This window comes from Acartia tonsa, chromosome 1 (genome assembly GCF_053477335.1).
Source record: "Acartia tonsa isolate MP-2025a chromosome 1, ASM5347733v1, whole genome shotgun sequence".
NCBI classification, from domain to species: domain Eukaryota; kingdom Metazoa; phylum Arthropoda; class Copepoda; order Calanoida; family Acartiidae; genus Acartia; species Acartia tonsa.
Window position 1 is genome coordinate 31,241,442 of NC_137260.1, and position 22,484 is coordinate 31,263,925.

Sequence of the window (22,484 nt, forward strand, 5' to 3'; positions counted from 1 at the left end):
TAATTCAGTTTTAAAATTTTTTATTTAATTTTTAGCCTTATTTTTCTAGTGCCTCTAGTGGCCATATACCTAACTATTAAATTTTTATTAATAAACATTTAAATGTTAATTAGATTTAAATATTACATTTATGAAAAGAAAAAGAAAAATTGATCATACAAAGGTGAATCCTCTAATTTTGACCAGGTGCATAGGCGTCCAAGGGGGGGGGTAATGGGGCGATTACCCCCCCATTCAAAATTTACCCCTACCCTGGGGGTGCCATAGGCACCCCCAACCATTTAGGAGGGGGTATTTACCCCCCCCAAACAATTTGGGGGGGGTAAATACCCCCCCCCAAAATAAAAAATCTCTAATAAAAAAATTTTTGCGCGCTTCGCGCGCATTTTTAATACTATATATTTAATAAAATTTAAATTACCCCCCCCAAAAATTTTACCCCGGGGGTAAATTTTGGGGGGGGTAAACTAAATTTACTCCTGCCAACAGATTTTAGGGGGGGTAATTACCCCCGCCAAGCAAATTTTACCCCCGGGGTAAAAATTTTGGGGGGGGGGTAAAAAAAATTTGCGGAGCGCTTCGCGCGCCATTTTACCCCCCCCAAACACGAATTACCCCCCCCTAAAAAATTTTTACCCCCCCCAAAATAAAAAGCTTGAACGCCCCTGACCAGGTGTAATATACTTTTATGCCAAACCAAAACTGCCCCTGGCTGTTTGCTTTTTAAGATTCTAAATTAATTGTATTTTAAACATTTTCCTTATTTTTTTTAAAACCTAATAAATTATAGAATAATACCTAATAATAAGATATAATTTTTAAAAATATTTTTACATATATAGAATAGGTTATGATTAAGATGCAAAAAGCCGCAAGCAGTTTAAATAAATAGCAGACAAATTATTTTATGTGGGGGGAAGTAATATTTTCCTTTTTCCTTATGATCTATCAATTTATCCATATATCCATCCATCCATCTGTTTATTTATCCATCTATCTATCCATCTATCTATCCATCTATCTATCCATCTATCTATCCATCTATCTATCCATCTATCTATCCATCTATCTATCCATCTATCTATCCATCTATCTATCCATCTATCTATCCATCTATCTATCCATCTATCTATCCATCTATCTATCCATCTATCTATCCATCTATCTATCCATCTATCTATCTATCCATCTATCTATCCATCTATCTATCCATCTATTGATCCTTCTGTCTATCCATCTATCTATCTATCTCAACCTCTAAAGAAACCAACAAGGATGACACAATTCATATGTAGCGAAGTACAAAAAAATCTAGGGTGGTAAATTGCGAATATGGTCAATTAAAGAGCAGATTAAAATTTAAAATAACAGACTGGCGGACAGAAAGTGAGCTATAGAGTAGCTTGCTACTTATATGATCATGACTCAGGATTTAAGAATATTCATTTAAGTCTAATATTTATTATTATTATTTACTAAGGTTTTATTACTTTTTAATGCCATCTAAATCAACCTACAAATTTACTGCTTAATGTACACAAAATGTATAAGCCTGCGTCCCTAGCATCTAGGGGGCTCTCTACTCCAAGTGATAGAAAATTTACGAAAAATAGCCTAAAACCTTTAAAATTTCAAAATAAGGGATCTCACTAATCGCCTGACTGTTATAGTTCTCCTTTTAATGAAGCTTCTAATTGGTTCTAAAAAACACCCTGATTTTGTTAATTTTTTTAAAACTTAAATGTAAAGTATATTATTTCAAATTTTTAGGAAAAGCATATTTTGACAAGTAAAGCAGAGTATGCCAATATTCCCACAAGTAAAGCAGAGTGTGCCAATATTCCCCCTAGTAAAGCAGAGTGTGCCAAGATTTCCTCAGTCAAGCAGTGTGCCAAAACAGGGTTTTGACACTATTTGACTTGATCCCTTTTTTCTTTTATATTGTCAAAATTAATGTAATGCATAACCAATCAGAAGTTATTTTGTCTAATTACGTTAAATCTGAGAGATTTTATAAAACTTTTAAAATTGTTGGTGAAACACAAAAAATATGCTCTTTCCTGTGAGGAAATTTTTGCATTTCTTGACTTTCAGGCATAAGAAAGCTTACTTAAAAAGCGTATTTCACGATTCCTTAGAAATCTGATGTAATCTGGGTATGATAATATTCTTAGAATTATTAAAACTTGATTTGGAAGGGTGAATTAAATCCCCTACATTCCTTATGTGCAATGTTATGTCGACTGGAATTAGATTGTATATAGCTTCCCTAAGAAAAATACAAGTTAGAAACAATTAGTCAGTTTTGCTATTTATGTGAAAATCTTGTATTTATGAAGGTAACAATCTTATGATCAAATTAGAAGCATATTATAAGTATTACTAGCGGCTTCGCCCCTAGCCTCTAGGGGCTTTGCCCAAGAGGTGATAAAAAAAAATTATTGCGAGAGACCATAAAGGACCATGGAAATCCCCTTCAAAAAAAAAAAAAAAAAAAAAAAAAAAAAATGGGGGGGATTTTTTGGTTTTTGGGGGGGTTGGGGGTGTCCCACCCCCCGAGAAAATAGCTTAAAACCACCACAGGACCAATAGGTGGATACCCTGAAGAGTAGAATCCGATCGGTTCAGTGGTTACCGAGATCTTAAGGGACAGACAGACAGACGGACGGACAGACGGTCAGACGGACAGACGGACAGACAGACATCGTTCTACTTTGTATTATAGATAAACAGCTTTCCGCAGATATAGAATGTACAATTATATACCACAGGGCAAAACAACTGGTTTTAATCTTATAATTATACATTTTATATTCGTAGAAAGCTGGATATAATAAGATGCTAGACATAGTTTTTTCGTATGGATGAGAACCGGTTTCTATCCACCGGAATCGAATGAATACGAGAATAGTTATTTATCATATTTTCGTAATATTGTGAATGCTAGAAAGGATATTAAAATTATTTCAACAATTTTGGTCATGTGATCAAAATTTGAATTTTCCTTCTACTATTGCCCCCTCTGGGGGCGAAGTAGGTGGAAATTTAAATTTTTGTCACTTGACCTTAATATTGGTGAAATAATTTTGAATGACCTTTCTTGTATAAGCAATATTAATAAAATATGATACTTGGTTTTGTCTCATTCTCTATCTTTTTCTTAAATTCAAAAAAGTCTATCAAAAAATTTACATCATCTAAGGGTGAACAATAAATATCTCTGTCTTTTTTTCTCTATATTTCTTCCCCCTCCCCCCTCCCTCACTTTTCTGTCTATTTCCTTCTCTCTCTCCTCCTCTTTTGTACGTTCATTTATACAATAGAGATAACCTAGAGACAGCACAAGGGAATTTTGTTTACATTATGTATCAGCTATAAATTGTTGAATATCTTAGGTTAAAGCTTTCCTTGGGTGAAATATTTGAAAAAAATATTTCTTCCATCATATAATGTGAAGTGTATGACACAACATATAATAAGTTAGTTATAAATAATTCTTATAATAAAGTTATCTTTCTAAAAATTATATCATTGCAAAATTTAGTTGCAAATAATGTTGCCTATAGGGCTGTATTTCATATACAACAAAAAGTGAACAAAGGTTTCTTTTTAAGAAAAAAATGGGGTCAGATTGACCATCTATGTCTAATGTTTATACCCACATCAAATATTAAATTATAACAATGTACAGTAGAGTGGATCAATTTTGGACATTGAATTTGTAATCAACATCTACAGTTTCAACGTCATATAAGAAACCTAAATATAAAAAATTTATTTTGTCCTTGAGGGGAAATGGGGGGAAGGTGTTTCTATGCATTAAAAATTTTAAAAGTTTATTCTGGAGGTGCAACTTTTTTTCTTTCAAAGTATTGCTTTATGCATCTTTTTGAATTTGTCTTGTTGATTAATATAAATATCAAATTGGTTTTAAAAAATATTCATCCAAGCATGAAAAATCTTAAATTAAATGTAAAATCTCTTGGTTTTTAAATTTATTTATGGATTTTTCTTGCTAGGATCAATAGTTTTAAAAACAGATTTTTTATTCTTATTCTACTCTTCAAGACAAAATTGGGAAGGTGCATAAAGCTATACTTTGAAAGAAAAATAATTGCCCCCCCCCCCCAAAAAAAAAAAAAAAATTCTCCCCACAAGTGTCTTTCTAAAAGTTTACATGCATCAGCGAGCCTCCCCATTATTCAAAATATTTTCTTTTCATTTTTTGGTCTCTTATATGATGTTCAGACAGAAAGTGTATGTAGCACATTTAGAATTAGAAAATCATTGAAAATCAAGCCACTCTAATGTACAGCATTTATTTCTTCAATTCCACAGTACAAAATTATTCCTGTATTTAAATTTAACATATCATATAGGAAAAAATATTCTTGTATTTAAAATTAAAAATCATGTTGGAATTTTTTTTACAATTTTTAAATTCTTTAATAATGTACAGCAAATTATTTCCTTTTTATCTCATGTTTTGAAATTTATAAGATAGTTAGAATAAATTACAGAAATAATGAAAGATTTAAAGAAGAGAGCGTCAGGGGGGGGGGTCGAGGGGGGTTTCCCCCCTCAGGAGAGGGGGGGTTGAGGGGGGTCTCCCCCCTCAGAAAAAGCTTGGGCTTAAATCTTCAACAAATAAAGAAAACAAAATTATTTTAAAAATTTCTTTTTTATGTTAAACTGTTTTTAACCTATTTTTAAAACGTATATAAAAAATATACTATGACACCAGTAGAATGAGACTGCAGAGCCTAAATTTGAATTAAGTCCCCAATAAACTTTTTTGGGGGGATTTAAATATTAATTTTTACTGTTGCCGTGATCATTTTGATCCGAGCAAAAGGTCTTTTTTTATTTGGGTAAAATTCGTAGCTTTTAGAGTGTTTTGCTTCATAAATATTGTATTCTGGTATAGAGTAAAATTAGGCCTTATGATTTTACTATAAAAATTCACTAAAAAGTTAATTCTTTATAATATATCAACGAATTAACATTAACATGTTTGTGTTCTCTTACTTATTTTAAAAACATAAAAAATGGCTGTAAAGGGTTAAATGACAACAAATGTTTATGCAATACAACAAATTTATTTTTGTCACATATACAAATGTGTTATAAAATAAGATTATTCAAATTTATCTTTTAAAATAATTTTAAAAAGTATGTATCTTTTATATGTACGGTTTTCATTCTTTTCATTTTAATTAAATAAAAAATATTTAACTACATTGGAAATAAGTCACTTTGTGAAAACACTCTTTTTTTGAATTGTAAAGAATTATATAAAACAAGACTGCTTATTGGTTAGATTTCAGAATTATTTGTTTTATTGTAAATGTTAGATTTTTCAATGAAATTAATTGTTTTGGGAAAAAAAATTATTTCCAATGAACAGAGTAATGTTTTTTTATTGTATCAATATAAAGTGAATTATATAAAAATGTTCTGTAAGCCACAATATTACCCGAAGTAAAAAAAAGCTTTTGCTTCGGTCAAAATGATTACAGCAACACTAAAAATTAATTTTTAAATCCCCCAATAAAAGTTTACTGGGGACTTAATTCAAATTTGGGCTCTGCAGTCTGATTCCATAGGTGTCCTAGTATATATTTGACCCCCCATTCAAAAATAGGTTAAAAACAGTTTAAATATCATTATTTTTGTGACACTTGATTTTGAATGACAAAAAATGTTGAAATAAATATTACCCACTGCACTGTATGAAATGTTAAATTAGAAATCAATAATGATGTTGGAAAATTTATTCTCATTTTATACTCTGAAAAAGGAATTGACAAAAAATAATAATTTTTATTCCAAACTTTTAAAACAGCATGCCTATTTCTTATTGGTTGACACTCGAATTAAAATAAAATAAAGAATATTATTTCAAGACCAGAAATAAATTTGAAATAAATAATTTTCTTTCCCCTATATTTTTTATTCCAAAATGCCAAGAATTAATTTTGAAATAAAATAATTTTCTTTCCAATATTTTTATTCCTTTTTCTTATTGGACGTCATTTTGTGTCCAATAAGAGACTAGTGTTTAAATATTTTAAAGCTTATTACAGCATTTATTTTGAATATTATAATAGCAACATTCTCACATTAAATGTGATAAATTATTATAAACTTCCAATGACAATGAGCAAATTTCCAGACACTTATGATTGAAAACAAATAATAAGGTAAATAATTATAAGTCATTAAGCACCAGTAAAATCAATGCACTCTAGATATGAGAAATACGTAAAATCCATTAACATAAACATATTTTCATTTAAAGATAATTTTATTAAAATAAATTAGAAAATAAAATTGTTAAACATAAGAGAATGAATCTTCATGTACATCTTTCTTCTCACCAACACAGACCTTGTCAATGATGATCTTCTCAGACTTGAAGCAGTATTGCTTCTTCTCTTCCTTGCACTTTTCCTCTGGCACATAGCTGCACACCTTCCTCTGGACCTTATCACACACAGGCTTTAACAATTTCTTCTCAACATTGTCGCACACCTTCCTTGTCACAGGCTTGCAGTCCTTGAAGTAGGTGTACTGCTTGGCCTTCTTCGGTCTGGATCTGGTCTCAAGCTCACACCTCTTCATGGGCTCGGTGTGGCAGTTCTGCTTCTCAACAGGGAAGGGGAACTCGTTGGTGAACTTTTCGCAGTACCTGGAGCTACGGGGCTTGCAGTATTCCTCATGGACCTGAAAAACGAAGCATTTTATTTGGAGAAAAGAAGAGAAAGAAAGTCTGAAAAATTGGAGAAGGATAAATTTATTGAACAGAATATAAGCGTAGATTTTTCCTGGAACAAAAAAAAATTTAGGTTTAAATTTTTTTTTAATCAAAGTAGCTTTACCTTTCTGGGAGTGTCGTAGCACTTCTTGGTTGGAACCTTTTCACATTTGACAGCTCCCTTACCATCCTGGTCCTTGTGTTTACCACAGTCAAAGTCTACAGAGAAGATGCAGGTTCTGTCCTTTACTACTTTGTCCTCGTCCCAGCAGTACTGGTGCTCCAAGTCAACACACTGGAAGTCATCCTTAGTAGATACCTGAACATATTAACATTCAAAATATCATTAAAAACACAAAAAGGTTAGCAGAAACAAAAGTGTTAAAAATAATTCATGTGAATTACTGGATCAATCACTTAATTCCATAGATCTAAATAAGGTTCGAATAGGTTGTAATTCTGAGGAAAGCTTAGAAAGGTCTTATAGTTGTTTTGTCCTTATCACCACGGTCTCCCCTAGAGGATATGGGTGAAGGAACTAGTCTTGTTGATTTCAGAAAGGAGGAAGAGTTTAAACTAGATAATTACTAAGCAAATGTTTGATGAATAAAATTGATACTTACAGAAAGATCATACACAGTATCACAGACCCTATCAGTGACTCTGGTACACCTCTGAACAGTATAGGTTTCCTCCACCATCTCATACTGAATATTCTCCACCAGCTGACACATCAACTCAGTCACATCAAAGCACTCCCTATCCTCAAACTCATCAATGACAGCTGTGCAGTTCTTGTCAAACACATCCTTGCACAACTCCTTCTGTTGGGTGAAGCAAGTCTTCTCTACATATGGAACACATTCGTCCTTGTACACAGTGCGCTCTACTGGGTGACAGTCTTCCTTGTCTCCAACCTAGTAATAATAAATCAAAGCTTCTTGAAGAGTTCATTATTAGAAGAGAGAGTTACGTTGGCTTGGATAAAAGACTTTACTTTTTGTAAAGTCTGAAAAAAATAATTATTCCAATTTAAAAAATTAAAAGTATAGCATAGGTAAAAAAAACAAGTTAGCTTTATATTAATTTAATCTAGATTTAAAATTAACAAAAAAAAATGCCAATTCTATAAAACTACGAATACATAATAGAGTTACTAGACAAGAAGCATAATCGGACCCCAAAAATAGTAAATCTTAAAAAAGGAATTCCTTCAGCAGACAAAACAGATTAAAATTTTTAGAGTATATAGTTTTTAGAAAGCTAACTTTTTCCAAGGAATTCAACTATTCCTAGCTAACTCATTTCAAGATAGGCCATTTTCCTTAAACTATACTAGGAAATAAATTTTTATTATATATAATTTTAATGAGAAAAACTTTATCTTAAGAAATGCGATTATTTACAGCAGACTCTTTATGTGGACGAAATGAAAAAATATGCCATTTCTTACTCATATGTGTACACACAGTACAACACTAGGTCCTGTTGAAAACATAACGAACGTACTTTTTAAAATTATTGCTATTTATAATCTTTAACCATGAAGGACAGGTGCACATTTTATCATATGTAGAATTAAACATTAAGTAAATACAAAACTCCTGCAAACTTCTTGTGGAAGACTTGATCCGAGTAAAAGTTGAAAGGACAGATCTATAATAACTCTAATGTTAAAAGTAGAAAATTTCAGTTTAATTCAACCAATGACCAATGTTCTTCCACCCTCCTGCTATTGGTGGAATCAGACATTATGTCTCTTTAGTAATCTGTCTACTCACATAATATGACGAATACTACTTTAAAGATTAGTAAATATGTACCAACCTTAAGAATTTCATTAGGAACATAGTAGTCTTGGTTGATTGGTTGGTATCCTGTTCCATCCAGAGGGATTGGAGCGGCCTTTTCACCGGGTACAAGACCACACTGGACAAGTGGCAAAAGGCATAACAGAAAAATAATCTATAAAAGAGAAATTTCAGTTTAGTAATATCTAAAATAGTGGCGTAAATAGCGATTCTCATAGGGGGAGGGGGGGGGAGGTTACAAGACCATTATAGTGGGAGAAAACATAAGGCCTAAAATTTGGTTGTAAGAAGGTATTATACTATTCTAAGAATTGAAAAAGATAAGATTAATAAGTAAAGTGCAATTCTAGAATTGAATATTTTAACAAAAAACAAATACAAGTTAAAATAACTAATGAAGCTATAGAATAACAAATTTGAAAAAACTTTTCACAAAAATATGTTTTATAGCTAAAAACTTAACATACTGCTCAAAATGATTTCAGGCTATTTTCTAACACCAAATTCCACCATAAAAAAAAAACAAGACCCTTAGAATCTGTAAGCGCAATCTATAATGTAAAAAAGAATTAAACACGAGTATTAATAAATAATTAAATACACATATGACAACAAATATTTCTTACCATGGTGAGACTGTAGATGTACTAAAGTAAAGATAGATTCGCTGTCTCTTTATATACCAAATTCAATGGAATTCAAGTAAAGTGTTTTTAAAAATAGGCTAAAACTTTATTTTAGGAAAATAATAGCTAAACTTTTATAATATTTGTCTTAAATTTCAAAGTTTTAGTTTAACCTGTTAATGTTTGAAAATTACCTAACAATGAAGATTCTGTAAAAAACTTTTCATGCGCTCAACAAAATTTATAGCTGTGTAATTAATGATAATAATAACTTTTAGCTATTTTGTAAGAATATACTTAAACTGCTGTACAAAAAGTTTTAGTAGCGAAGCTACTCTATAACTAAACTTTGTTTGACCGTGAGTCAGTACATTTTTTTTTTTTTTTTTGTATTTTTATTTTTATTTTTTAAGGCATATTTTTTTATATGTTTACATTTTTTTATATTTTTTAAATTTAAATTTTATTTTTATCCTTTCCTTAAAAGTATTTTTCATTTAAAACAAGGATGACAACAACATCCATAAGTAGCGAAGCTCAAAATTAGCTTACATATATGGAAAAAATAATCTTTCGAGTGTGTTAAAAAGACATAAATGGAATAAAAATTTATAATGTCTTTTGAAGCATTAAGCTAAAAAGAAATACGTAAAATCTAAGAATCGATCTAGCACCCCAACCAATAGCAAGTCTTTATTAAACTTGGTGAAAATATATAGAATGTTGACTTAATTAATCCCTAAAAGTTCCAACCGTTTTTCTTGAACAGGAGTTGAGATAATCATGAAAACTTGAAAAACTAGGAATTGATCTAGCACCCCAATCAATATACAAATCTTAATGAAACTTAATAAAAATATGTAGGATGCAAATTTACTTAATCCCTGAAAATTTCAGTCGTCTGTCTTGAAAAGGAGTCTAGAAAATTACAAAAACAAAAAAATCTAGGATTCGATCTAGCACCGCAATTAACAGACAGATGATAAAACAATGTATAGATTAGATGTGCATATGTCATAGGAATCTTCACTTAAAATTCCAGCTGTCTATCTTTAATAGGAGCCGAGAAAATCATATTTGTCTCTAACAGACGGACGGACAGACGGACATTTCGAATTATAGAGTAGCTTCGCTACTAAAAAAATCCATTACCCTATAGAGACGAAGCCCCACAAGGCCAGAGACAAATTTTTTTAAAAAAGGTTAAAAAAAAAATAAAAATTTAAAAGAATATAAAAAACATAAATAATCTAGAATAGCCGAGATCCATTGATACAAAGGAAAAGCTGGACTGAAGAAAACACGCATGAGATAAGTCTTTTTATGTGCACTGAGAGATAATTGTGTAATGGCTACTCCTGATTATTTGTGGACCTTCTTTAGTCGGTTAGAATTTTGGGATAAGAGTATATATACGTTCAGCCGTTAGGCCGCTGGTAGCCTTAAATTGAGATAAATAAGGAACTTTTTCCATGAACTGCATCAGTAAAACGCTGAAAAAAGTTTAGACTCATTTTTTTTTACAAAAACAAATTATATAAAAGTATTATTACTATCTAAAAACAACTGCTCTGTGAAGACGATAGATTAAATACATAATCATCAAACAAACAGAAGCTTGACGTAATTTTAAAAATAGTTCATTAACTGCTTGTAAAATTTGTGTACATCTAACGTTAAAAGCAGTGCGCCAACAGGCTTTTTCCAATGGAGTAGGCAAAGTGCAGTAGAACAAGGATGACAACATCCATAAAAGCGAAGCACTGAAACGGTAGGACAAACGGACATGAACACTTATATAGTGTCAGAACTGAATAATCAGAATATAAATGTAAAAGAGTTGAAGCAAAATTGTAAGTAAAGTTGAAAAATTGCTTTATACAGGATAATGTTTATGGACATACTTACATATTTAGGACTTGATTATTGAGTTGCTTCGCTTATAACATTATACTTTGTTGTCCCAGGAATCAATATACCAAAAATCAGATCAATCGGATGATTAGATCACATAAAAATTTGTTGTTAAAAATGTAAAAAATCAACATGTTTAAAATGGACGTACGGACATTTTGGTAATGATTATAGAGTTGCTACGCTTTCTAAATCGTACCTAACTACTAAAGAAATCACCATGCAAAATTTGAAATCGATAGGACAATTCCAACATGCCTAAATTAACGAAAAAAGCTATCCGTTACGGACGGACGGACGGACCGACCCTAATTATAGAAAAGCTTCGCATTAAAAAATTTAACACCCTCCTTACATTTTTGACACCCCCTTTGCTACCCAATAAGACGGGTGTTATTTTTTAGTAAGCGGTTTAGAAACATTCTCAAAAGTCCAAAAAGCTTATTTTGTCTGGAAAATTAAGATTAAATAATAGTTATTTGTCGCATCGTATTATAAACAGCTTTCCGCGGATATAGAATGTACAATTATAAGATTAAAAAACTGGTTTTAATCTTATTATTGTACATTTTTTTATTCGTAGAAAGCTGGATATAATTCGATGCTAGACATATTTTTTTTCGTATGGATGAGAACCGGTTCCTTTCCACCGGATTCCAATGAATACGAGAAAGATTAATACTTTTTCTCATTAATGCAGCTAATTTATTTTCTACTGTTTTGGTGTTGTAATTGTTTTGTATTCCAATTACCTTTGTGGGTTAGCACCATCAATTTTTATTGCACAATTTCAACTGGGAAACAAGTTATCTGGACCAAGGCATTCCTCCGACACTTAAAAAATATCCTCGGGTATATATACATCTGTTTGTACCAAAGTATCTCGCTGAACGATGAACCGATATGATTCTCCTTTACAGGATAGCTCCTCATAGGTCCAAGGAAGGTTTAAAACTATTTTGGGGGAGGGTACCACCAACCTCACAAGAGAAATCGCCCCAAGAAAAAAATCACCTCTCAAAAAACATTTTTTATTTTTTTTTCTAAAATTAAAATTAACAAGGATGACAACATCCATAAAAGCAAAGCTATGAAACGTTAAGACAAATAAACATTAACACTTGTAGAATGTCAGAACTGAATAATCAGAATTATAAATTATGATTTCGAAACAAATTTTTAAGTAAATTTGTTGAAAAACTACTTAAATACAGGATAATTTTTTTGGACATATGTACAATTTTAGGACTTGATTATAGAGATGCTTCGCTGATAACATTGTAATTTGTTGTCCTAGGAATCAATATTCTAAAAATCAGACCAATTGGATAATCTTATCACATAAAAGATTTGTTGTTAAAAAAGTTAAAAAGCAACATGTTTAAAATGGACGCACAGACTTCCTGGTCAACGATTATCATAAGGAAAAAGGATAAGAGGAAGAATACTCACTCCTTTTTCATTGTAAAATATTACTTCCCCCCACACAAAATAATTTGTGCTTTTTTGCATTTTAATCATAACCTATTCTATATATGTAAAAAAAAAATATATCTTATTATTATTATCCTTATAATAAAAAAACAGGTTGTCTGTTATCTCTGTTTTTGTATGTTTGTACCAAAGGATCTCGCTAACCGCTGAACTGATCGGGTTCTCCTTTACAGGATAGCTTCTCATAGGTCCTAGGAAGGTTTATAACTATTTTGGGGGAGAATACCACCAACCCCCCAAGAGAAATCGCCTCTCAAAAAAATACACCCCCTACAAAATTTTAAAAAAAAATTTTCTTTTTAAATCTAAAATAAAAAAAATCATTATCAAATTAAACTCCCCCTTCTCAAGTGCCCCTAGAGGCCTCTAGGGGCGTAGCCGCTAGTTATTCTATAATTTATAAGGTTCAAAAAAATTTAAGGAAAATATTTAAAATACAATTTGATTTATAATCTTAAAAAGCAAACAGCAATGGGCAGTTTTGGTTTGGCATAAAAGTATATTACACCTGAGGTGAATTCTTAAAAAACTTTTTTTTCTTCAAATTAGCTTAAATGTAATATTTAAATCTAATTAACATAATAAAACTTTTAAATGTTTATCAATAAAAATTTAATAGTTAGCTATATGGCCACTAGAGGCGCTAGAAAAATAAAGCTAAATATTAAATAAAAATTTTCAAAACTGAATTATCTAAATTAGTGAATAAACTGTAATGCTTCTATGTTTTTTCCAAGATAATACTCGTTTTTACAATATTTTTAACATTTCTAGTCATGTTATTTAGCCCTCAGGTCCAAAATCCAAAACAAGAAAAATACACACAAAATAAAGATAAATGACCGCTATGATGTTCTAGTTCTATATCGAAAGCTAGATGGCACTGAAAAACTGATTATTATGATTTGCAATCAAGTGTTTATATAAATTTGTATATCAAAATTCAGCACGGCAATAGCGCAATATAGGCCTCTATGCCCACTGCCTATTTTAGTCCTCTCTTTTATTTTTTTCTCTATGACGATTATAGAGTTGCTTCGCTTTCTAACTTGTACCTAACTCCTATAGGAATCATCATGCAAAGTTTGAAATTGACAGAACAATTTTAACATGCCTAAATTCAAAGAAAAGAGCTATCCGTTACGTCCCTAATTTTAGAAAAGCTTCTTTTTTAAAAAGGGGGAAGTGGTCGAGACTCCCCCCCCCCCAAAAAAAAAAAAAAGTAGCCCTCTCAATGAAAATTTTTCTTTTAAAATCTAAAATTTAAAAATGGGTAGTTAAACCCCCCCCCCCCACTCCTCATGTGCCCCTACCTAGAGGCCTCTAAGGAGAGTACCTGTTAGTAATAAATAAATAAATGAATAGGTCCAGGTGAGAATAAATCCCATTAAGTATAATCCCTGCATTCGTATGACTATAACTAAAGACATCAGATTTATTAGTTACTGAGGAATTTTTATTGGTTTAAAGCTGAAGAGTCATTAGGTGCTTTCCCCAAAATTACACATATTAGTGAATGATTTTATAACACAACATGAAATAATACAAAAAACAAAATCCTTGTACAAATCCACATTTATTCTCTTGTATAAAAAAACACTTTAACTTAAAAACAATCATAACTCTTTAGACATAATAAAATATATGTAACTAAAATAATACGCTCCCTATCTATGGTGCTTTCAAGTTTCTACAATACCTTGCAATGTAGAAACTATCAAGTCTCTATCAAGTTTCTATGATACCTTGCAATGTAGCGTAGGAGTCTCTATCAAGTTTCTACGATACCTTGCAATGTAGCGTAGGAGTCTCTATCAAGTTTCTACGATACCTTGCAATGTAGCGTAGGAGTCTCTATCAAGTTTCTACGATACCTTGCAATGTAGCGTAGGAGTCTCTATCAAGTTTCTACGATACCTTGCAATGTAGCGTAGGAGTCTCTATCAAGTTTCTACGATACCTTGCAATGTAGCGTAGGAGTCTCTATCAAGTTTCTACAATACCTTGCAATGTAGCGTAGGAGTCTCTATCAAGTTTCTACGATACCTTGCAATGTAGCGTAGGAGTCTCTATCAAGTTTCTACGATACCTTGCAATGTAGCGTAGGAGTCTCTATCAAGTTTCTGCGATACCTTGCAATGTAGCGTAGGAGTCTCTATCAAGTTTCTACAATACCTTGCAATATTACGTAGGAGTCTCAAACAGACATACAAACAGAGAGACAAACAGACATTCTGTTACTTTATTATAAGGATTAAACTTCACAAAATATAACTGCAAGGATTACAGGATTGACAGATGATAAAAATTTTTCTATTTGCTTGCCTGTTCTTCTTTTTTTTGTACTAGCTTCGCCCCTAGCCTCTAGGGGCTTTGACCCCAAGAGGTTTGATAAAACCAAATTTTCGTATTTTAGATTTAAAATAAGAATGTAAAAAAAAATTCTTTGGGGGGGGGGTATTTTACATTTTTTAGGTAGGTTGGGGGTGTCCCCCCCCCCCCCCAAGAAAATAGTTATAAACCTTCCCGGGACCTATGAGAAGCTACCCTGTAAAGGAGAACCCAATCGGTTCAGCGGTTAGCGAGATCCTTCGCTACAAACAAATAGACAGAGAGACAAACAAACAGACAGATTTTAGATTTAAAATAAGAATGTAAAAAAAAATTTCTTTGGGGGGGGGGTATTTTACATTTTTTAGGTAGGTTGGGGGTGTCCCACCCCTCCAAGAAAATAGTTATAAACCTTCCCGGGACCTATGAGAAGCTACCCTGTAAAGGAGAACCCAATCGGTTCAGCGGTTAGCGAGATCCTTCGCTACAAACAAATAGACAGACAGACAAACAAACAGACAGACATTGTTCTACTTTGTATTATTGATTTATGAACATTTTTAATGTTGACATTATTGTTTTTTTTTATCTGTATTTCTTCTGGGTATGTCAGAATACTTAATTAACTGTAAAGAAAATAATAAGACATATAAGTTTGTAAGTGTTTTTTTTTTAATTATATTTAACTTGTAGACGGACCTACATAGACACCCTGATTATTGAGTAGCTGAGCTCTAATCTGAATGAATGTGGAACTCTATTGTCACACCTCAAGCCACAGAGTTAATCTGTATACAGGCCAGGGAGGAAGGGGACTACAAATACACTAGTAACTATATATCATAAACCCGTTCTCTTATTTAATTTCTAAGAAGATAGACACTTTTTATTATCTATTGATTGATTGGCTAAAACTATTGATGAACTAAGTTTTGAACCAAAAATGTGAATCTACAGAATTTCATTTATTTTGTTTATCATCATAATAGATGTTAATTCAATCATCCTCCATTGCCGTATCCCTTAATATACCTGTTATATGCTTAACATTTTCCTCCTTTATTAATCCAGGTATTATTCACAATCTTTATTAATTAAAATGACAGTTTAATTAGAGCTTTTTTTCTAATAAAGTTATATAACTTGCCTTTCCGTTTGTAACAGGGGATAAATTAGTTTTATTTGTCTTGTATTAGAGATAATCGGCTGGTTTTTGAGAGATATATACTTTTTAAAAACTTTCAGAGAGCAATTACAGCTTTTATAAGTTGAATATCTAAATAAAACAGAATGATCTTTTTCCTTCATTGGGACAACAGATTTTAAATATAAAGGAAAAATATTTTATGTAATGTTCATATCAAAGCACGATTGAGAAGGCTGAGAACGGTTTAGCTTTAGCAAGAAAGGAAGGAACATAAAGAATGGCGAAATCACATTGTCCATTTATATTACAATTATGAGCGAGACTATGTAACTCAGGAGAGTTCAAAAAAGACAGAAAAGGAAAAAGAATCGGATAAAAGAGAAAAATATAAAATTTCATTCCGAAGTGACGTATAGACGTACCCTTAGTATAATTGCACTAATAAAATGTAGACATTGAAACAGTGGCGTGCACAGGGTATATGGAGGTGTAAGGGGTTTGAGCTACAGGGGAATGTATTAAAGGCAACAAGAGGGATACAATTTTAGTGTTAGGGGGTTCGTGTCTACCGACCCATGCCACTCAAAAGCGTCCATGAATTAGTAAATGTACGCGCGAAGCGCTTGATTTTTATCTTGACACTCTCTTTAGCTGTATAAAGGGGATGTAGGGGGGGGGGGGTATAGATGTAAGTGTGGAGGGTCGAGGAAGGGAATACATCCCCTCTTAATTTTTCCAGTGGGGTGGATACACTCACACTGGCAATACCCTCCTTCTGCACGCCTCTGCAATTGAGAAAATTGCATGAAATTTTACTTAAATAAAATTAAAATTTATATGAGTAAAGTTTTTTTTGTAAATGATCTATCTTCAAAAGTTAAGATTTCTTAAGTAATATAAAGTTTAGGAATAAAACATAAAATTAGTTTCAAAATGTCTCTGAGGTAATAAAGTTCAATATAAGTTTAATTTTCCTGCACTACATATTCTATGAAATTTTAAAAGAATTAAACATGGTTGTAATATTGTATAGAATATTAGAAAAAATAAATTGAGGCCTCTACAGCACCAGTTAAAAGAGCAGTTGCATTAGTGCTGCCTCTCCAAAACGTATGCAGTTATCCTTGTTTAGTTATTTATCCCAGAAAAATTAGAAATAACTGTTAATGCATGTATATAAATGTTAATAGTTGGACAGACATTAACAACAAGGGAGGAGCATCCGCAGCTATTAACAGACAATAATTTTAGAAGCAAAGCTGTTCTTTAACAGAACAAAATATGCCACAATATGTTCTAGAGAGCCATGCAGATAGAATGTGAATTAACTATAACTTTTGTTCCTTGGTAGTTTCTAGAAAGAAGTATAACTTTTAAACTTAATTTTTGACATTTAGAATATTTATTTCATTAAATGAAACAATATACAAAGTAAAAAGGTTATGATTATTGTTTGTTAAAATGTTAGTGTTTAGGTTATGTTAGTACATTTTAAATTAATACATTATTAATAGTTAAAGATAGTATTACATAGCTAGTTATATCGGTATTTAGTTATAAGCACGTTCATTTGTTAGATAGTTGGGTAGCTTGTTTGGTGGTTTATTTTTTTCACTTTTCACTGTATGATATTATTATAAGCAAGCTTTAATGAGTTGATATTGATAAGTAGATAGTAAGCAGGGGGGAGGATTGAGAATGTTGGGTGTTGGAGGGCCACAGTCCAAGGTCTCTGTGGATTGTTGAGGACTTACAAAATGATGAAACTTCATTTTTAAAGGCAGCCGCCAGTCAGCTGCATGAATCTTGTAGCAGATTTATAAAGCTTCATACAATTGCATGAAAAAGGCTCAGCTACAAAGCCTTCAGAATCCAAATGTATAAAACAAATGGAGAGTTAGCATAAAAAGGAAAGAGCAATTGGGGAGATTCTGGGACCCCAAATGTTTACACTTTTTCACTTGAGTAGATGAATATAAATATGAAATTTGACACGATAGATTGTTGTTGACATCTGTAGGAGACCTGGGTAGGATACTTAGCAGCGGGAGAGGGGGGTGGGGCTGGGTGGGGTACAGAGGATCAGGTGACATCTTTTTATGTAGAGTTATTAATTAGGTTTTTACTCTAAGAACATGTTATATTCTTTTTATGCATTATATAAACTTACTAATTTATTTATTATTTAGTAATATAATTATGCATAAAAACCACAGGAACCAGGATGAAATCTTCTTGATGGTGGTAGAGGCCAGTTTAGTTTTCATATTCACACAACAATGTCATTTTAATTTCGCTCAGAAATAAATAAGGAAAAATTAATTCTTTATCAATATAAGAAATCAACGCAAAAAATAGAAAATATTATCGTTCATTGTCTTCATCTTTACTTACCTGAATACTTTCAAATTGATGTTGCCAAGCTGCTGTCTGTTTAACAGTTAAATAGCCTCATTATATTGTTAAATAAATAATTTATCCCTAGATTTATTAATTTATTGGATTTAAAAATAAAAACCAAGAACAGTTTTTTGACGTCATTTTTAATAGGCACTACAAAAAGCTTCTTAAAGGTAGTTGAAAGTTTGTAAAGATCCCTATGATACAATAGAACCCGCAGAAATACAAATGTCATTCAGTTATCCCTACACCAAAAAGCAAATGGTAAACATTTAATGAATGTATCAAGTTACAAAAATAAATGTATTTTACAGCGTACAAACAAAATGTGAAAAATTTTCTTTTCAGTGGTTACATAATGCAGTTCGATATTTGTTTTGGTTAAAATACTGCACATTTTGCAAACATTTTGTAAATTTGTTCATTATAATTAAGGTATAAAAATATTTTGTTTTTAAAAACGAAGTTTTCTGTAAGTAGAACCAGTTAATCTTTAAGATTTAACCCTTAGCATGATAATTCCAGCAATAGTTAGGTAAGATTTAGAAATTGAAGCAACCCAATGAAATTAATCATTACAAGAAAGTCTGTAGGTCCATAAAAATATGCTGGTTCTTAAACTTTATTGACAACATATACTCGATCATCTTATTCAACTACTTTTTGAATAATTATTACATTGACAACAAGGTACACTGTTATAAGCGAAGCATCTCTATAATCAAGTACTAAAAATGAAAGTTTGTCAAGTAATTGTGCTTTTAATTTACTTACAAGGAAGATTCAGTACAATTAGCAACTCTATATAACTTTATATAATGTACTAAAAAACGCCTATCTCAAAAAACGCCCATCTTAGAAAACACCTTTTTAATAAAATGCCTACTACATTTTTAAAAAATAAAGCCTAATTTATAACTAGTATTCAATAGAATAGTAAAATACTTGTCATTCATGATCTCTTATCTGATACACAAATAAACAGTTACCAAATTAACCAGTCACTAAACTATGTACAAAGATGGATAAAATGGTAAACTAAAGAGTAGTTTCTATATTAAGAGAATGGGTATACTTCAAATAGATGACGGGTAAATAAAATCTGAAATATAAATGACGCAAGTGAGTACAAAATATATACGCATATTTTGGTCAATTTTGGTGTTTTTTTAAAATGCTAAATATAATGATAACTATTAAAACAATTTTTAAGTATAACTTTTATCGGCTATAGTCCTTTCCACGACATCCCCCCATAAGGAGCGATTCTTCGTATTTTTCACAGTAGCTTTTCTCCTATTTCTAGCCCCTGCGGGGGGCTCTAACCCTGCGGGGCCAATTACCTAAACCTGTGGGGCAATCACCTAACACAATATAACCTAACCTAACCTAAAATAACCTATAAAAAGTCATTTTAAAAATACGAAGAATCGCTCCTTATGGAGGGATGTCGTGGAAAGGACTATACCCCTTTTATCTTATTAGGATAACAATTAAAAAAGAAAAATATTTTTACTATATGCAATTCGTGTTCAAACACCTAATTGAAAAAAATAATGCAAGATATAGCTTTTATTTTAAGATAGATGAGGGGCAACGCCCCCTAGAAGCCTTTAGGTATTATTAAAGTGGGAGGGGGATAAGTCAACCGCCTTTCTACTTTTTAATTTGAGTTTTAATAAAAAATATTATAAAAAAATTTTAGGTAGGGGATTTGAAATTGGCGCATTTGTATAAACACCAGTTAATGCACAAAAATAAGGGGGGGGGGAGCAAAACAAGTTTTAAAAAATCCGAGATTTCGAACTACTGTCATCTTCAAATAAATGGAAAATGGGGGATTGGAGAAAATTATTGGAGGGAGAACTCATTAGAGGAAAGGGTTTAACTATTGAACAGTTAGGGAGTTGAATCCATTTTTATAGAAGCAGAAATATAATCTATGATTATGGTTTGGACCCTCTAAAACTGTAATCTACCCTTCCACTTTCCCCTCTCTTGGTGAAGATATCTTCAACGCCGATACGATTTTTGAAATATAAGATTCCACTTTTGTCTCTCTTGTTGAAGATATCTTCACCAAGAGAGGCAAAAGTGGAATCTTAAATTTCACAAATCGTATCGGCGTTGAAGATATCTTCACCAAGAGAGGGGAAAGTGGAATCTTACATTTCAAAAATCGTATCGGCGTTGAAGATATCTTCACCAAGAGAAGGGAAAGTAGAATCTTAAATTTCGAAAATCGTATCGGCGTTGAAGATATCTTCACCAAGAGAGGGGAAAGTGGAAAGGTAGATTACAGTTTTAGAGGGTCCAAACCATAATCATAGATTATATTTCTGCTTCTATAAAAATGGATTCAACTCCCTAACTGTTGAAGCTTATTCAAAAGTACATAATTTTCTAATCTGTGTATGTTAATAATTATATAACATGAGTATAAAATTTCTTTTAAGCATAATAAAAACTAGAACAAAATTTATACCTTCCTTACACCCTACCCAAATTTCACAGCCCTAATTTGTAATTCACCCAACCCAAATTTCACAACATCTTTATGAATATCTCTGAACTCAGTAAAAGTGTCGGACTGATTATGACGTAAAAAAAATAATTAGCCAATGAGAGGCCATTATTGACCAATGGTAAAATTTATAGTGGCCTCTCATTGGCTAATTATTTTTTTTACGTCAAAATCAGTCCGACACTTTTACTGGGTTCATATCTCTTAACAAATTTACCAGGTTTAGTCATATTTACAACATTTAAACCTGATATTCTGTTAATTAAAGATATTAGGTCAAACAAGAAAGAAAATAAATAAGAAGAATGTTTTAATAGAGCTCATAGTTATTCATCTTATTGTAAAAACTGAAAAGTAAACTGGGTTGTTTGTAGTAGATATATGAAATAAAGAAACTTAAAACATGAATTCACTAGGTAAAAGTTTTTGTTATTCAATTGTGATCATTTTTCAAAGAGCAAACCTTTAGTATGTTATTGCTCAAAATGATAAAAAGAATAGAAAGTGCCTAAGAAATGTACAAGAGTGACATTATACTTCAGGGATAAGATATTTCAATAAGAAGATTTATAATGTACATATCGCACAATATTCACAATACCATCTTAGACTTACATGTTTCACTTCAAGATAATTTTTAAAAATGTAGTAGGCATTTTATGAAAAAGGCGTTTTTTGAGATAGGCGTTTTCTGAGATGGGCGTTTTCTGAGATGGGCGTTTTTTGAGATAGGCGTTTTTTTATGATGACCCAGTTTTTATTTTATCCTTATACTAAAGTAACAGGATGTTTGTTTGTGTGTCTGTGTATCTCGCTAACCGCTGAACCGATCGGGTACTCCTTAACAGGGTAGATTCTCATAGGTCCTGGGAATGTTTATAACTATTTTGGGGGAGGGTACCACCACCCTCCCAAGAGAAATCACAATAAAATCGAAAAAATTGAAATATTCCTGCCGCATAGTGTCGCTAACGTATGAATGTCTCTTCGTAGCGTAGTAGCGCTGCGTAGAGATATGAATTTAACAGCTGATTAACCATAGACAAATTATTTCTCAAATTAGATATTTAAAATAAAAAAAACATTTAAATGCCACTAGAGGCCTCTGGGGGGCGTAGCCGCTAGTCTTATATATCTTAATACAAAAGAAGTTTCAGGAATAGTCCTTTTAGGGGCGATTCGTCGTATTCTTAAAATGGCTTTTTATAGGATATTTTAGATTAGGTTAGGTTATATTGGGTCAAGCAATGGGTCCCGCAGGGTTAGAGCCCCCCGCATGGACTAGAAATAGGAGAAAAGCTACTGTGAAAAAAACGAAGAATCGCACCTTAAGGTGCCACGAAAGGGACTATACCCGAAGTTTCTATAATTGTTGTCTTGAAGCAGGATCCAACGCAGAAAAAAAATCAATGTGCAAATTTTTTAGGACAAAGTGGATTATTAAACAATAACATTATGACCATGTGGTAAGAAAATCCAT

General features: G+C 31.8%; 1 protein-coding gene across 1 annotated transcript; it reads right to left on the minus strand.

The window, feature by feature from the left end:
* Nucleotides 1-6,288: 6,288 nt before the first annotated feature.
* On the minus strand, nucleotides 6,289-9,351 carry LOC145329521 (uncharacterized). Its single transcript, XM_080173729.1, has 5 exons — nucleotides 9,195-9,351; nucleotides 8,585-8,722; nucleotides 7,381-7,674; nucleotides 6,882-7,076; nucleotides 6,289-6,726 (listed from the first exon to the last, which is right to left on the minus strand). The coding sequence occupies exons 1-5, from the start codon at nucleotides 9,195-9,197 to the stop codon at nucleotides 6,337-6,339; spliced, it is 1,020 nt and encodes a 339-aa protein (XP_080029855.1). The 5' UTR covers nucleotides 9,198-9,351; the 3' UTR covers nucleotides 6,289-6,336.
* Nucleotides 9,352-22,484: the final 13,133 nt, after the last annotated feature.